Source organism: Lathyrus oleraceus, chromosome 2, assembly GCF_024323335.1.
Source record: "Lathyrus oleraceus cultivar Zhongwan6 chromosome 2, CAAS_Psat_ZW6_1.0, whole genome shotgun sequence".
In the NCBI taxonomy this organism is placed as follows: domain Eukaryota; kingdom Viridiplantae; phylum Streptophyta; class Magnoliopsida; order Fabales; family Fabaceae; genus Lathyrus; species Lathyrus oleraceus.
Window position 1 is genome coordinate 196571721 of NC_066580.1, and position 18502 is coordinate 196590222.

General features: G+C 32.9%; 2 protein-coding genes across 2 annotated transcripts; both read right to left on the reverse strand.

Annotated features, from left to right (window-relative positions):
• Window positions 1-6021: 6021 nt before the first annotated feature.
• Window positions 6022-8873, reverse strand: LOC127122571 (uncharacterized). Its single transcript, XM_051052884.1, has 7 exons — window positions 8649-8873; window positions 7950-8153; window positions 6913-6999; window positions 6648-6827; window positions 6528-6551; window positions 6427-6429; window positions 6022-6222 (listed from the first exon to the last, which is right to left on the reverse strand). The coding sequence occupies exons 1-7, from the start codon at window positions 8871-8873 to the stop codon at window positions 6022-6024; spliced, it is 924 nt and encodes a 307-aa protein (XP_050908841.1).
• Window positions 8874-9791: 918 nt separating this feature from the next.
• LOC127122573 (uncharacterized) lies at window positions 9792-11846 on the reverse strand. The gene is made up of 3 exons (XM_051052885.1): window positions 10985-11846; window positions 10671-10773; window positions 9792-10539 (listed from the first exon to the last, which is right to left on the reverse strand). Exons 1-3 carry the CDS (start codon window positions 11844-11846, stop codon window positions 9792-9794), a joined length of 1713 nt encoding a protein of 570 aa, XP_050908842.1.
• Window positions 11847-18502: the final 6656 nt, after the last annotated feature.

The window sequence follows — 18502 nt, forward strand, 5'->3', positions numbered from 1 at the left end:
CTTGACTTGTTTGTAGGTGGCTTCTAGCTCATTTGAGTTGAGCTTGTGCTTTGCACATTGTAGCCTTGTTTGTTTGTTGACTATGTCTGTTGACTGTTGGATTATTTGTTTGACTTTTTGAGTTGTAGACTGATTGAGTTGGATTGTTTTCAGGTACATTAGTTGCTAAGTTCATTTTGAGCTTGCTTTTGCTTTGTTTGGTTGTTTAAACTAGGTATAACTTCTCTTCTTCATGTAGTCTGGAAGACCTGTCCTGTTATTTGGTCAGGCACCTGTCTGAAGTCCTCCTTAAGAGGCAATGCTTGTGATTGTTTACTTTTGTCCCCAAGCAGGAAAAGTCCTTTGATAAGGCAATTGGTAGATAAAAGAGATGTGTAGTCCATCTCCTACTATTCAGTGTGTCATCCCTTTGCTCACATTACATGTTGAGGCATTGTGGGTATTAACCCAAGATCTATAGAGTCATTGACTTGTGGAGAGAGTTCCAACTTTCTGAACTCCCACACCTTCTATCATTTGATGCTCTCCCTGACCAGGGATAAGAGTCATGAGGCACACCCCTCATATCCTTTTCATCTGCTTCACCTTAACTCTCAATGTTAAGGTTAAGAGCAACACATACCCCATTCCAGTTGGCTTCAATGCCTAACCTTGTGTGAGCCTGATTGCTTGTGTATAGTGTGTGCTATTTGCCTTGTTGGTTTGATTACTTGACTCATCTGTACATGATTGCTTGAGTTTGCCTTTGTGCATTTATCACCATTAATTGCTCATTAGTGCATGATCATCATTTCATTGTCTTTGTGACACATCTTTGGTTTGTCCATTGAGGAATCAACTGTAAGCCCATTAATTGGCCATTGTTCCTATGATTTGGAAGGGATTGAGTATAAGACCATTTCATTGGCCACTCATGTCCTCTTTGCTTATTGCTTGTTTGTTGTATGTGAGGATTTAATTGTAAGTCCATGTTGTTGGCATTTGTTTTCCTATGATCATCTGTTGGAGGTTAGTATAAGTCCAGATAGATTGGCATCTGACATCCATGTTTTGTTTTGTTCTTGAGGAGATTGGTATAAGTCCATAGAGTGGCCTCTGATATCCAGTTTTGTTTTAGGAGATTGGTATAAGTCCAGTGATTGGCATCCGGTATCCGCTTTTGTTAACTTTCTTTTGTTACTTTGTTCATGTGTTATTGCTCATTTGCCTATTCCAAAGGACACACTTGAATCATCTTCCATATGATTTCAAGAGGTGAACCCTTCTGAGAAGTTTTACACTCCATTATCCATTCACCCCCCTTTGTGTCCTAGACCCTTTTCACACATTGCTTTCAAACTTGAGATAAATATTGTGCAAACATTCTCACTTCTTTTCAAATTAGAAACCTGGACCTTAAGTCCTTGATTTTCAAACTTCACTTTTGTTAATACTTCTTTTGAATTGACTTTAATCATACCTTGACCATCCTTTTGTGAATAATCATAATCAATTAACTTCACCCATTCAATTGTTTTGTGGCTTTGTCCATTCTTGTTAAGTTTTTCACACATTAGCCATAGGTTTCAATTATCATGGTGGTTGATGTAAATCTTACCTTATCCTTAGTGAGTTGATTGTAAGCCTTCCATACTTATTATAGGGTTAACCCCTCACTAGTATGTTGAAGCTATCCTCGCATGGTGGATTGTTGATTCAGGTTGAGTTTTCTCCCCTTGATAATGAAAAGCCTTAGAGCTTGTGTTTTAAAATGAATTCACTAACTTTTGGAAGTTTTTAGCCGAACTACGGCGTTTTGATCCTTTACCTTTTCATGGAAAGGTACGTAGGCAACGGGTTCATCCGTTCAAACACAAAAATAATAACTTGTATATTCTTTTCTCATCTTCCCAATCACGTTTGCACAATAAATATTTCATAACAAATAACATTTTCATTCAACAAGTGTGAAAAGGGATCCCTAGGAGTACCTAGGACGTTTTGGGTGCCTAACACCTTCCCATTGCGTAATTTACCCCTTACCCCGATCTCTGATCTTTTCATTAGTTTTCTAGATGTAAAACTTCTTAGGCTTTTGTTCGCTTTTTAGCCAGTCCTTTGGATAAATAAAAGTGCGGTGGCGACTCGATTCTTTGTATACTTTGCTTTTGGTTTAATCAATAGACCATAAAGTGACGAATACACCGCTACAACCACTACGGGTATTTTGACTCCCTCATCCTTAGGGCATAAGCTAATTATGAAGTTGTACTTGCCTGTTCCAATTTGCAGCAAGAATGATGGTTCTATAAGACATTCACAATAACCATCACTACCTAATGATATAAATCATCAAGCTCAATCAGGTTCAAATACAAATGTCCTTGCTCAAAATTCACCTCCAGAACATGACTCAAATGAAGTACATTCATGACTTACTCTCCAAAATTACCATGATAGGAGCCAAAGGAGTACCAACCCCGATGATGAGCACACGAAAATTGAGTAAGCATGGGTCTGATGCGTTATCTGATATGTTTCTCTACAGATCCACTGTTCTGGCTCTTCAATATCTCACTCTTGCATGTCCACATATTGCCTTTGAAATAAATAAGGCATGTCAATTCATGGAACAACCGTTAGATTCACATTGGTCTATAGGCAAAAGAATACTCCATTACTTGAGTGGCATGGCAATGCTTTCCCTGATACTTGTTCTAGGTATAACATCACAACCATTCTCGTTAAGTGCCTACAACAATTCAAATTGGGCCAATGACCCTGATGATCAAAGATCAACATCTGCCTCTTGCATGTTCTTTGGATCTAATCTTGTATCATGGAGTTCAAAGAAGCAAGCCATTGTTTCCCGATACAACTCAGAAGTCGAATATCATACGCTGGCTCACACAACATCTGAACTTTTATGGCTTGAATCCTTACTTGGTGAACTTCATATTCCCTATTCATCCCACATGCTCTTTTGTGACTACTTAAGTGTTGTTATGATATCACATAATTCGGTTCTACATGCGCAAACGAAGCACATTGAACTAGATATCTACTTCGTTCTTGAAAGAGTTGTGGCCAAGCAGCTTCAAATCCAACATGTCTCGTGCCACGCTCATCTTGCAGACATGCTCACAAAATTTAGAGTTTTTTTAAATAATTTTTTTTGATAATTTTTTTAATTTTCAAGAAGGTTATTTTTTCAAATTTTCAGAATAAAAAAAATTATTTTCGGAAAAAAAAATAATTTTTTATAATTTAATAATAGAAATTATTTTTTATTTTCAAAATTTTTTTATTTCCCATTTCCATTTTTTTAAAATAACTTTGTTTCAGTTATTTTTATTTTTTGCAATAACTTTTTTTTTTCAATTTTTTTTTTTCAATTTTTTTTTTCAGAAAATAATTTTATTATTTTCAATTTTTTTTCTAAGAAATTTGTTTTTTTTATGTTTTTTAAATTTTAAAAGAAAAACTATTTTAAAATCTCATAAAATTTGTTTATGTTTTTAAATTTAAAAATTAATATTAATTTAAAGAAAATAAATATGAAATTAAATTAAATAAATTTGATTAAAATCAAAATCCATTTAAAACCGGTTATTAACCAAACCGATCCAAACCTAAACCAATTTTAAAAAAATAAACCGGTTTCGTCAAAGTGGTTTTAAAAACCAAACTAATCCATATATTTGGTTCAATTTGGTTTGGATTTTGAACCATGCACACCCCCTACTACGAAGGATTCACGGTTCAATTTGCAGGTACGTTTGAGGTGCAGTGAGATTTGCGGGAAGTGCGACGGCGATTGGATTTAACCAAGAGGATTATGCAGGCGGTGGTAGTTATGAATGAATTCACAGAGTTCGAAAGAAGAGAATGGGGGTTCTGGAAAAATCAAGAAAAAGAGAGCTTCAATGAATTGAACTCGTGAATTTATATAAATGAGTCTTTGGAAGTTTTTGTAATTCGTTGCATTTCAAATACGATTTCGTGTGCTGCAGATTATCGTTTTGTTATTAAATTTTGCGTTTTGCTCGCATCATGATTATTGTTCTAGCTTGTGTTGCGTTTTTGTTTTCTTTGATGTCGTTTTCCATTGCTTTTGTGGATGGTTGTTTCACGTTGTTTTGGCTGGATGTTCATGTCGTTTAGATGCAGCATTCACTTGTCGTTTTGGTGTGAATTTTGATCCATTGCCTTCGCGTTCCGCGTTTTATGTCGTTGGTGTTGTGTTGGAGTTGTCGTTCTTGTAATGTACTCTTTAAGTTGCTCACGTATGACTTGCTTACTATACCTGCATTTCAACTTTGCCAATGGATTCATCAATTGCATTATTTTTTTTATTTCTCTATGGTTAAAGGAAATGGAAATTAGGATATGGGTTAGTATTTTATTTTATTTGGATGTGGATATGGCTATAGTAATGGACATGGCAAAGGAAATTGGTTATTGGATTTAATTGGATAAAAGAAATGGTTCATGGTATTGGATACTAAATTGGATAAAGATTGGATTGAGATGGCATTATTTGGATTTTGTAAAATGGATACTAAAATGAGAATTTTGAATTGGATATGGAAAATGGTTAATGAACTTTATTAAAAAAGAAGGAATGGGCTTTATCATTCTTACCAACCATGGTCCATAAAAAAAGTGATTGAAATTCTAATAAATCGAAACCGAACTCAATTTTAAAATGACGCAAACCTGAAATTAAATAAAAACTCAAACATCGATTATATCTCCAAAAATTAGTTTTGCATTAAAAATCGAATTGAATTTTTTAAAATGATGCAAATCTAAGAATTAACTTGAAAAAAGGAGGAAATGATTTCTAACAATTAAAAGTTAAACTTCACAAACCAAGTCTAACCTCAAAAATCGATTTAAACTTCAAAAGTTAATTAGAAATTGAAACCGACATGAAGTTAGAACTAATTGGAACAATGATGACAAAATGATGATTGTACTGACGACATGCAATGGACTTATGAATCCAACTGACGTGACTTGTAAATCAGATTGAACTAGGGTCAAATGAATGAACGAATGTATCAGTTTCCTAAGAAACATATAATCAGGAACCAAATGGTGAACCAAGAATGATCATGGATCAATAATCAAATGAGATATAAAACCAAATGGCCACCTGATCAACAAAATACGTGGCAAATCCTGATGATCAAGGAATGATCAGGCCTGATCAAATGCCTCAAAACCAAGCAATTTACCAAGCAAATGAAATTGTTCACCAATGGTATACACCAAGGGATTAAGGTTTGTTTGCCTGATCCTCCTCAACGAAAATGAGTTTAGGCAACAACGAAAAACGGGCCCTTAAAGGTATAAAACCATTGTTTAATGCTTTAGGGGACGGTTTATCAAGCGATGAATAAACAGTCGTTGCTTATTCCATTAGAGCGCGGTTTTCCGATTTCTACCCACTGGTTCTGAACACCATCGCCTTAAATATCAAAGTCCACGGTTTTAGTTGAACTTTTAAGTTGCAGTTTTCAAGTAGCAATGTAAAATAATTGTCCCCAAAACATGTGAAAAGGCAACGGTTATTAATAACTAACAGATGTAAATCGTAGCTTAATCTATAATTTCATTTACACAACACACACATAACCGCACCTAAAACAAAGGAATATACTACGGTTTTTTATAAGCAACACCTACAAAGCATTGTCTATAGATTGAAAAATAAATCACATTTATATATAACTTCGATGTTGAGCACTTTAGACTTTGAAAGATATAATTAGTATAGAATTTTCCTATTCATTTATATGGTGATACATTTGTGATCATATACCTTCACATTATTCTAATAGATTATTTTCCAATATTATTAGAAGAAGCACATTTATAAATTGAAAACATATATAAATATTAAGTATTAATAAGATGAAGTGTAATCAACTCTTTGAAATGCAAAAAATACAAAATTTTCAAAATAAATCCAAGCAATATAAGTTATAGCTAGTTGGCTTTCCATAAAACAAAACATAATCGTCAATATTTAAATCAATGGCGGTCTTTATCATATTCATCGTGTTGAGGTTCATGAGAATCATCATCTTGAAAATTATCATATTGAAGATCATTATCATCTTGATCATATTGAAGGTCATCATCATCTTGATCGTATTGAAGATCATTATCATCTTGATCATATTGAAGATTATCATCATCTTGTTCATCTTGAGGATCATCTTTGTTTCTAACCTATATATATGAAGAATTTCTTTTATATATTATTCAATAAAAAAGCTACAATAATCAAAGCGGCATATGCAAGGCTTCAAATGACTCAACATCCATGCAATAATGATTCAATTCAAACAATTGATAGTTATATATTACTCACTAACAAAGTTTGCACGCTTAGAATTCAAACTCGAATCTATGAAATTTATACATGAATCTTACCATCTAAACCAATATACAATGATAATTTTTAAAAAACATAATGAAAATGTCCATGGTAACATATGTTCACAATGTTCAACCTAGCTAGAATGAATATATACTAACTTAATAAGTAACTTAAAAAACTAACACCGCATATTTAAAAAATTAAAACAATATAAAATAACAACTCAACACTTAATAAAATAAATGTTGATTTTTATTAATGTCAATTATAGTACCTTTTGATGAGCAGGAGCATATGTTGATGTCGATGAGGGTGGTGTTGGAATATTATCATTGTGCAAAGCTTCTCTCATCTTATCATCTATTTCCTCTTCACTTAAATGTAGATTTTGTTGCATATACATGCTTTTCAAAAGTGCCTCCATTGCTCCCATCTTTTGCGGCATGTCAGAAATCTTACCATCATATTGCATTTTCATTAAATAAATTTCTTCATTTTTTTCAACAATGATGGTGGACAGTTCTTCCATAACATCTCACTCTACCGGGTTTTTCTTTTCCAAACAATGATTGAAATGCTTGCGTTCCAACTTCAACTGAGTTTTCAATAGATTCTTGAAGTTTATCCTAATATTTAAAATAATTAGTTTTGAACAAAATTAAAAACCACATGTGTATTTATAATGAATATTATAATTTAACTTACAATAACAAATTGGGTTTCCCCATCCACTTGTTTTCCCTTGCGACTTTTTCGAGTTTCAATAAAGATTTCAGCTTGAGTGACTTATTCTCCATCCTTTTTTTCTCTCTACATGATTATTTATATATTTAAAAAAAATACTACTTAATAAGAGATTGAAAAATCAACTTATTCTATTGATAATAACACACAAATATCATACCAATTTTGCACGAATTCTAGCAAAATTTGTTGGTCCTACACGATGCATAAACTTTTGCTTGCTCCTATACCTGCATTCTTTTTACTAATATCCTACAATACATAAAATATTTCACTGAGTAGAATCAATGTTACATGAAAAGAAATTGAATTAGTTCATTGAGTAGTAATTATTTAATAAAGATAGTATGTAAATGTGCACAATAATGTCTAAGCAGAAATTATGCTAATATGGGGCTGCAATTGTGTTTCATTATGTCTATATTGTCTTTACTACTAAACATAATTAGAAATTGTCTAACTAGAAAATATGTTAAATATGCAAAGAAATTTAACTGTGTTTCATACTGTTCAAAACTATGCACATAAGAAAAAGCCATGCATCTTATTCCATATTAGTTGAAATGAAGCAAAACTTTATCCAACAAGTAAATACACACACATAGATATTAATCAACACATCAATGTTAATTATATATAGTGTATGATTTTCAAATCTTTTTTTTAAAAAGAAGAAAATAATGGAGCAACCAACCAACCAAAAGATGAAAATTGATATGTTATGATATTGTATAACTATGGTGCATCTTTGATTTACCCTTTTTGTTTTTCCTTTCTAATATTTTAATTGAACATTTTTCTTACTATATTGAATGCAAAATAAATAACTTACTTGTACATGATTATCTTTCCAATATACTAACAATTTCTTGAAATGATATTCAGATATACTCTTTGGACGGTTCTTTAATCTTTCCTTCATACTAGAGTACTTTAGGAAATGATCTCTCTTGATAGAGTATTTGTGCCGTCTCCAAGCATCATTTATTCGAGAAAATACTGTTTTTTTTCCTCTCTCAGTAATGTTGAACTTCGTCTGCAAAAATAAAACAATATTTGTCATGAATTGTAGATAAATATTTGATCATTGAAAAAATATGAAATTTTACTTTTCACACATTAATATATTTCCAAATACGATCATTATGACACTTAGGATTTTCTTCATCTTTAAGCAACTCTTTGAAATTTGTATAGATCAACGGACAAAAATCTGCATTCCTTGCTATAGTTCCAAGGAAATAGCCTAAGTCAAAAACAGTTTGGTCTTCAGGTCAAATTGCCTCTCCAAAGTCATTTAGAGTAACTTCTTGACGGTCTTTGACATGTTTTGCATATATTTTTAAACAACGTGTTGGTCCACGTGTTCTTTTCTTAGTTGTCCCTACAATTAAATTGTTCATCTCCTTTTCAACATCTCTTCCATTTTTTAAAGAAAGTCACTGATTAACATTGATGGACATAAAGGACTTCTTTTTGTCTTCTTGCAAGCACTTTTTTGCCTTTCTCTTGACTCAACTTCAGCCACAACCGTTTTCCTTTGTTGATCATTTGCCCTTGAAATGTCATTTCCAAATATCTTCCTTTTTTGTTGTTGATTCTTATTGTTACTTTCATTTTTTTCCCGTGACTCATCTTCAACAACTACAATTCTCCTAGATTGTTCCTTTGACCTTGAAGTGTCATTTTCAATAGATTTTTTCTCCATAATTTGTTGTCTTTCCAACGACCCATCTCCAATTACCACCTTTTTCATGGGCTGCGTATTTGGATCCAGGATTTGTATAGGCATAGGTCATAGGTCTTCTAACTTGAGACAAAGATTATCCTTTTGAATTTTTAGTTTTAGAAACCAAAGGTTGATTCCTTTCCGAAATCAAAGATTGATCTTATGAATCTTGAATCTTCAATCCTTTGTTTCTTTTTAAAGATACTTCCTTTTCTATACTTTTTTCAGCAAGAGTGTTTGGCAATTTGGTCCTACTTGCATTATCTGAAACATTTTTCTTTGGCTCAGGCTCCTTGTTAGAAGTTGTTGCAAACACGGATAACTTGAATTGTTGAGAAGTTAATGGCTGATTTTTTTTGTTCCCAAGAGCTTCAACATTTGACATAGGTGCATGTGATTTTCAATGTGTGGTCTTTCTTTCCTCCAGTTTGATGTTGAAATTCATTGCCAATTCAAAGCTTGATTTGACTTGCGGTAGCTCAAAACTGGAAGCACCCATTTGACCCTTCACATGACATTTGATATTTTATTATTGTTTTCTTCCTTTCTCATTTGTTCTGCAAAATATTTAAACACAAAAAAATTTAGAGAAACAAAGAAATAAATAAGAATGCTCATCAAACCATAAAAAGGTATCGATGGAGAAAATGTGAAAATTAAGAAACAAATCAAGAAATAATAAGGTTAGATCATAAAATAAGAATTTACTATCATAACAATAAGGTGAATGTACAACATTAAAATATAAAAATAAATTAATATATGCATTAAAAGTTAAATAAGTCAAGCATGGAAGGATGTAAAAGAAGACTTGTCATCTAGTGGAAATTGTTTGAATATAAATATTTCTTTTAGAATATAATCCAAAGGTAACCCATGTTACATTAACCTATTGATTTATCAAAAAATAAATGGAAAGTCTTCAAAGATTTAGTTCCCATCACTTTACTGGTCTAACACAGTATTGTCAAAATCAGAATCATCTTCATATATTGTCTCTTGCATAAAAGGTGGAGGCTTATCAACAATTATTCCAGGTATATCTTCCCTAACCCAATTAAGTTCACCATCAAAATGATCACTTTGATAAGATTCTTGGACCATTGAATCTGATAGGTCACCCATACTATATAAATCTCTAGGATCTGTTTTCATGACATATTGTCTGCTTGCATCAAGTGGATCTTGGACATAGAAACTTTGATGCACTTGAGATGGCAGAACAAAAGAATCATTTTGGTAACTTTTTTTGTTGAAATATACACAAGTAAGCCCATATTTGTCTTCTTTTACCTCGAAACAATCACATTTAAACAACACAAAGCTGAATTGAGAGTAATAGTCTAACTCAATTATATCTCCAATTGCTCCATAATAAGTGACAGCTTCTATCTTAGGATTTTCATTCTTAGAGCTTGCAAAACTTGGAGTCAATGAAACCAAAGTTACATCTGAATTTTGAGTTTTGCGTCTTGCATCTCGTTTCATTGTATGGAATCTATATCCATTAATGAGGTAACTTAAAAACCTCTTTGCTGTATCACATGGACCTCTAGAGAAATCTTGTAGCTGAATTGATACATCATCTTTCAAGGCTCGAGTTTTAAACCATTCACTAAAATCGTGACTTTGGGTTTTGGCCTTGACCCACCTACGTCCTTTAGTTTGACTACTGACAATATCATCATGCTCCCTACAAACATAACTTATCATCAATTAGAAAATAACACTAATGTGTGTGTGTGTATGTGTGTATGTGTGTGTGTGTGTATGTGTGTGTGTGTGTGTGTGTGTTTTATAAATGAACTTAAACTATTATGGTACCTGATGAATGTGTTAACTTCATCACAATTGAACAAAACGTATCGATGGGCTTGGGCTTTTGTAGCTGAATCTAGAAAAAATGGTTTACCATTTTTCTTCCCACCTAAAGAACGACCAATACATGAAAAGTAATCGCTTAAATCCATATCACACAAATCACTATTGTCATAATTTCAACTCTTTCTATTCAACCTTGTGTCTACATTATCATGCAAATATCTTGAGCAAAAAGTCAAAGCTTCTTCAGCCAAATATGCCTCATCAATAGATCCTTCGGGATAAGCTCTATTATGAACATAACTTTTTAAGTTTACATAAGTTTCTTTCAGTGGGATACATCCATCGAAATTGAATCGAACCGCCCAATCTAACTTCATTTGCCAAATGAATAGGAAGATGAACCATTATATCAAAAAAACTTGGAGGAAAAATCATCTCCATTTGATAGAGAATATCTGCGATCTCAACTTCTAAGAAATTCAAATCTTTCTCTTGGATAACTTTTCTACACAAAGCGCGAAAAAATGACCCTAAGTGAATTAGAGGTTCAGCCACTACATTTGGGAAGGTTCCTCTTACTGCTACTTGTAATAAGTAATGTAACATGAAATGTGTGTCATGACTCTTGTAGCCAAATACTTTCTTATTACTAATATGCACACACTTTGAAATGTTTGATGCAGTCCCATCTGGAAATTTGGAAGCCTTCAAAACACTGCAAAAAATAGTCTTTTCATGTTCACTCATTGAAAAACAAGATTTTGCAATCACTGCACGACCTCCACTAATCTCTTTTGGATGAAGCTTCTTTCTAATTCCCATATCTTTCAAATCATAACGAGCATTAACATGATCTTTTGTCTTCCCTGGTATGTCTAAAAGAGTCCCAATAATATTATCAAATATATTTTTTTCAATGTGCATCACATCAAGATTATGACGTAATGTATTCTCATCCCAATAAGGTAACTCAAAAAATATTGACTTCTTCTTCCATGGACCATCTCTTTTCTTCTTCTTTTTTTTACCAAATTCATTCTCAAAATCTTTTAAGGTTTCGATAATTTCTGTTCCTTTTAACAAAGAAGGTGCAGACCTAAGTTCTTTCCTTCCATTAAAGGACCTTTTATTTGACCTCCACGCATGACTCGTCGGTAAAAAGACATGATGACCCATGTAGCATATCTTTTGGTTGTTCTTTAAATATGACGACTCAATGTTATGATTGCAACACGCACATGCCAACTTTCCTTTAGTGCTCCAACCTGATAACGTAGCGTATACAGGATAGTCACTAATATCTTGGGAGTTTAGTCCATGCTTTGTCCATACCTTTAATCTAATTTAATTAAGATATTTTGACCATCCATCAGTAAATATAGAAATACCTAAGAATAATCATAATTATAATACACTATAATAATTAAGAGTATGAAAATATATTAAAAATATACTTAAAAATAAATTCTAATGAAATATCTAATCAATAAAACAAATATATATTTACATCTCAAACATGATTGCAGAAAGTTCAGTAAGCCTAGACTCTTGATCCAAAATAAACAAGGAAACAAATGTTGATATATAAGGGAACATGAAACTCAATCCAAAATAACTCTAAGATAGAATTAATATAACAATATATTATTTTATAAATTAACACTAAATATAAGTTTTATCAAAATTGTTTCAAATAAACCATATAAACGAAAACTTGTTTAGTGGTTAGAATACTTCTAATACCATCCCCATATTAAAATTCAAGTCCTGGTATAGTCGTTTTTTAATGAATAATGAAAATATAAAATAGTTACCACAAAAAATTGAAGTTAAGACTTAATTGCCAAAAACTATGTTATTGACTACCACCGTACCAAATGCCAACATTACAACTTGACACACCTAATTTAATATCAATGTAAAAATGTGAGGGGTCCCATGGAACCTATCATCCCCTTATAATAGGTCTACCACTGTATGCAAACCAAACGTTTATATATTCTATGGACAATGATGTTCTATTTTCATCCATTCATGTAGTATCCTAGATTCCAAATTTGTACTATATCTTCTAAATTCTTCTAATTGTGCTTCAAATCATGATTACTTTTCACTGGGTTTTTTGTCTGTAATAAACAATTCGTGTAAATATTATGATGAATTTGAAAACAAAATTGTTTAATTATCAGAAAAAATAAATGTGCTTGTGTTAATTGAAAATATTCATTAGTCTCAAATAATTTAGATACCTCGTTATATAAGAAAATCATTTTATTCATTTTAAATCATACTAAAAATTAGTTTTGAATATTTTATTTCTCACTTTCATAATCTTGCATTTATTTTAAATTGTTCAAACGTAAACTTCTTTTAATTTTTCTCTATTGATTGTACTCTTCAAATATTTTATAAAATTTTATTTAGAGAATTATTTTAATTTTTTCTTATTTGAGTTGATAAATTATAAAGTATTATTTTTGTATTCTCTTCGGAGAATTAATTGAATTTTTCCTTAATAAAAAAATTATTTTGATTGATCAAACGCTTGCAATAAATTTTTAGAAAATTTCTGAAATAATTTGGACAATATATCTACCACTGTTTGCTACCACTGTTGGTCATGACACCTATCATCCCCTTATAATAGATCTACCACTGTTTGCTATTAATAATAATATATTTACATCTTCTGTGAGGTTATTTGCTAATAGTAATAAAATGTAATATAATATATTTCCTCCTGGACTTTCTCCTCGAGTTCCAAATTCCTCTCATATCTTAACACATATTTGACATGAATAAATAATTCTTGTTTACTGTTAAAATAATGAAAAAAATTGTTACTCTCAAGAGTAGTGCAACATGTCTCATCAACAGGAAATCAAATTAAACTATACTTAATTATTAATTATATCGGCAATTAGTGTTAACAGTACCTGCTTAAGTAATCCTCATACAAATATATATGCATTGTTCCAAACTGCGAGTTTATTTTATTATTTTAATTCCAGATTTAATTATTTAATTAGTACAGTAGATGTTTGTTTCATCAATTAGTCTCCACAGTTTTCAATTCATTAAGTTAAATGGTTGCTACCAATAATCAAGGACATATACTCTAATAATTGGTTACTCACTAATCTTATGTGAGGTCATTTTGGTTTTATGAAATTAAAACAGGATTAAAATAACTATATATTTTTTGTTGATTAGATATAACAGTGTAGAATAATACTATATTCTTCCTAGCTTCTTCTATTTTGAAAAGTATGTCCCTCCTTTTATATGATTAATTAAATTTTTTAACTCTTTTAAGTTATTCTTGTACCAAAATGTTACTATAATATGAGTTACTAAAAACCAAAAACATAAAGTAATTGATATTATAATTTGAAACAACTTTCACGCTAAGCCTATGAAAGCAAATACAATCTCACTAAAGTATTATAACACCCTTATATAATAAACCCTAATAACCATATGACATCCTTACAAAATAATTTTTGTAACAAAAAATATTTAAAGTAATATTTTTCAATTCAGATTTGGAGAAATAGGAAGGTTAGAGTTTTAGCATAATTTAAGTATTTGAGTAATTTTAGGAAGAATGAGACTCACCCTTGGAGACAAATATGGCAGATAATTTGAGGCGGTGGTCCTGCTCGAGCGATTTCTAATTTCACAAACAGAAAGGAAAAAATGAAGGTATTCAAAACAGAGAAGTAAATGAAAAAGATGAACAACAAAAGACTTTGGTGGTAAGAGGTATTTATGAGAAATAGAATTAGAATGAGAAACTTACTCTTGAGAGCTGTTTGTAACAAATGATGCATTAATACAGCGAAGGTGAGTTGCAGCAGAAAGCGTGTGGTGGCCGGCGTGAGAGTATGTGAATTGTAGAGAAAATCTTTCTTTGAGTAGAGAGAAAGAAGAAAAGACAGAAAGTTGTACAGAGAGAAAGAAGAAACGGCATAAAGTTGTGTAGAGAGAAAGAAGAAAATATTATTTAGGACTCAATTGTAATGAATTAGCTTTTAGAAAATTATAAGAAAAAAATACGAACATTAAACTATAAATAAAATTTCAAAGAAAAACATTCTAATGAATTGAAAGTGGTCTGGTGGTATTGCATGTTTTCTTTCAAAGTAAATACCTGAGTTTAACTCCTTAATTTCTATGTTTTAATAAATTTACCTTTTTCCATTTAAATATGACATAATAAAGTAATATAAGTCTAATTTAAAAAATATTTTAAGGATCAAAATTTGTTGATTAAATGTTAGTAGTCCAGTGGTAATGATCTCTAACCGTTCTAGTTGCAAACTTCGGTTCAAAACTTATGTTTCATTTTTTAAAAAATATTGTTTTTTTCATTTTTATATTTTAAGAAAAATAACTGAAGTTCAAAATAATAATAAAAACCGTAGCCTTTTAACAATAGGTCATGCTTTTTAGTTGTTGTTTTTAAATAAGAAACAACCACATATCTTAACCGTGGCATAAAAGGAATAAACTATGGTTACGTTATATCTACGATTTCATAAGCGTCGCTTATAGTAAATAGACGACGTTTATGTTATGCCCGCATTTTACTAACCGTGGCATAAAGTAAATAAGGGACGGTTTTTCAAGCTTTACCAAGAAACTCGTCCACGCATAAAAAGTGTGGTCTATGATACCTTTAGGTGACGATTTTTCAATCGTTGCCTATTCTTCCGTTGCCTTAATTAAGATCATGAAAAATGAGTTGAAGCTCGACATTAATATTAGAGGTGAAACCACAACTTTCTACAAAATCCCTATGATCCAACCTCCAGAAGAGTTTCTCAAACTACCACCAAAGCAAGATTGCCCCGGATTATCAATTGAACTACAATCTACATTGACCTTTATCATATTATCTAGGGGAGGGTACCAAGATACAAGTCATGAGGTTGATATATTATTAGAACCACTAAAAATCTTCTAGGTATAGTGTAAAAGAGTGGTTATTTGGATAAGAATATTCCAGAGACAACCACTATTGTCTTTAAAGGTGTTTTTCGCCAACAATCTTTATCCTTCCTATCAGAGGTTTACTTCCAGGACCGGTTACAAAGTCCTTGACTTGGTGTTGAGTATATGGCTATTTTGTTGGTAAAGTGTTTGGAATGTTTAAAGGCAGTAAATGTAACTTTTCGCAAGTTAAAAATACAATAATGTAATGCAATAAAAGACAAAAGTCAGATGGAAATAAAAAAATAAACAAAGACGATTTGGTAAGTTAAATGACTTGTAAATATAAGTGGAAGAAAAAGTACATTTTTGTAAGGAGATGACTCTTTTCTCCTAAACGCTTTGGTACTTCAACTATACTCCTACTATAAATGTTAAAATTGTCATCCTTGAAATGATCATTACAACTTGCTTAAATACTAGTAGAAAAGAACCTTTGGAAGGTTGCAACTCACTCTCGAGATGACACGTGTCGGCACACCTCTCCTTCGACTTCGACCAGCTTCTTTCCCTGTCTACTTCGTACTCCAGTTTTCTGCGACGTCGATCCAAGGCTCTCACCATTCCCGTGGTCGACCAAACACGCATGCGTTGGGATAAAACTTGCTAGCTAACAAATTGCCCCCTGAAAAGGCTAGCTTCGACCTGAGCTCTTCGACCGAAAAACCTTCCTTTTGAATTCTAAATTTCAGCTAGCCATCTAATCATTAATGACGTTTTTATATGTGATGATGGCTTTCCTACGTTACGGTTTCCCAAACACACTACCATCATTACTAGCTACACTCTAGGTCGTGGGATTACAACCACCGCCAGTAACTCTCCCACTACCTCCTAGTTGGAAATTTGTCAGTCGACTAATGTCTGGTTGTTCATGTTGTTAGCCATTAAATAGTTAACTCTTCATTCTCAAACTTTTCTGCTTCCATAACTGCGTATCTGCATATTTCCCCTGCATCTTTCTTCAGCAACTTTTGCAGCAACTTCAGTCTCACTACATTTCCTTCAAACTTTTGAATTCACGGATTCTTTTACTCATACTAAAGATGCAGGCTCTTTTAACACTAGGGACAACCCTATTACCCTTAAACTCAAAGCAAAGGAGAGCATGAAATGCATCCCCCAACCTTCTTCTTTTGATGAAGCGGTAAAGAAAATCTGGCAACCTAAGATGCTTATTCCTTTCGTTGTTGACAAGAAACTAGTTGTGTTCCATGGGCCTCTTGTAGAACTAGAGTTCTCACCAAAAGCAGTCCGAGGAATTTTTTCCTGGTTATGGTCCTGTTGCTCCTCCTTCCTTCGACAAGGCTGGAGTTATCAACGTTAGATTTATGGAGTCTAAATCCAGAGTCTTCATATCAATGCCTACTCCAGGTAATAAATAATATTTGAAATGGCTTAACAAATTCCAAAGTAAATGCCAAGATCAATGGAGGAGTGCAGGAATCTTTGATGCCATCCAATTTTCTAGGTATGCCCACCATATCAATCCTTGCATGTTACTGGATCCCATGTACTTATGGGAGGGTTCGACCAACACCTTACAACTACCATGTGGGATGCTGACGCCCACACTCTTCGACATAGCGGCCATTACTAGTCTATCGCCGTTGGGAGATACCTTCGACCCCACACTTCCGACGGAAAACACTTTCTCGTTCAGTCGAGCCAGTGTCCAGAATTACATCGAGGATCACCACAATAAAGGCTCCATCGAAGTATCAGACAAAGAACATATAACCTTCCTCACATTGTGGCTTTCGTATTACGTATTTTGTCATGGCTCCTTGCAGATAGCCAAGAGCTATATCAATCTGGAGGTCCAAATTCACGAGGGTCGACGGGTTTCTTTGGGTAAGCTGCTATTAGCCTCCTTGTATCAATCTTTGAGGTTTGCAACCCTGAAACTAAATTCCTCCATAACACTCCCAAATCCCTGAATTTGTCAGGTCCCTATGGCTCTTATAACACTGGTTAAATGCCACCTTCGAGTATGAGTTGGGCTACCCAGTGTCGGAACGCACCCTTAGGTTGAATGAGGATCGATCAATCGAAGGGGAAAGGTTTGCTTTGATAACATGCCAGGAAACTCCACACAAACACCTCTTCATGAAGTACCTGAATATGTTTATCGAGGCCGATAAGTTTTCCCCTAGAATGGCCCCATTCGCTGATCCAAACTTCGGCCCAAAATGGTTTAAAGATCCCTTCCCAGGTGACTCTCCTCAGGCCGCAACATAATTGAATGTCGTATGAAGAGAACTTTTGACTCCTGCATTGCTATCTTTCAGAATTGAAGCAAGGTTGAAGGGGTACAATTTTATGAGCTATCAACCCAATTTGGTGGCTCGCCAATTTGGTTTAATCAAATGGTCTCGAAGCCTTTAGTATCACATGTGACCGACATCGTATGGTCTGGTCGATCATTAAATGCCGATGAAAATAAAGCATGCTTTCGTTTCTGCAAGTCCATTCAATGTTATGAACTTCCTGTGTTCAAGTTTCAACAGTCCTTTTTAACAACAGCCGATTTGACGAATGATGGGCCATCTACAAAAGTCAAGCCTTTTCAAATGATCTATATCTATAGAACATGATCAATTCCTTTTTTCACCTTCTCCAGCAATATACTGCCTTTGCCACCGTCTATCATAGCTCCCGACACCACAATCCAAACTGACAATGTCGATGAAGCCCCAAGAAAGGTAAATGTCATTCTTTCACTCCCTATTTCCCTAAGAATGTAAAACACTAAATGTTTTTGTTGTTAGGGTTGAAAAAGGGTTCCCTCATCTGAATCGGCCTTGGAGAAGCCCTCGAAAAAGCAACGGGCGCCA

Excerpts from the sequence above, each read along its gene's own strand:
- LOC127122571 (XM_051052884.1), bottom strand. The coding sequence starts at position 8,873 with ATGAAAAAGGTGGTAATTGGAGATGGGTCGTTGGAAAGACAACAAATT. Across the intron at positions 6,828-6,912 it reads GAAAAGAAAAACCCGGTAGA|ATTTCTGACATGCCGCAAAA; the intron begins GTGAGATGTTAT and ends TATGATGGTAAG. Across the intron at positions 6,552-6,647 it reads ATGCTCCTGCTCATCAAAAG|TTTTTTAAGTTACTTATTAA; the intron begins GTACTATAATTG and ends ATGCGGTGTTAG.
- LOC127122573 (XM_051052885.1), bottom strand. The coding sequence starts at position 11,846 with ATGGGTCATCATGTCTTTTTACCGACGAGTCATGCGTGGAGGTCAAAT. Across the intron at positions 10,774-10,984 it reads TCCCACTGAAAGAAACTTAT|GTGGGAAGAAAAATGGTAAA; the intron begins GTAAACTTAAAA and ends GTCGTTCTTTAG. Across the intron at positions 10,540-10,670 it reads GAAGTTAACACATTCATCAG|GGAGCATGATGATATTGTCA; the intron begins GTACCATAATAG and ends TTATGTTTGTAG.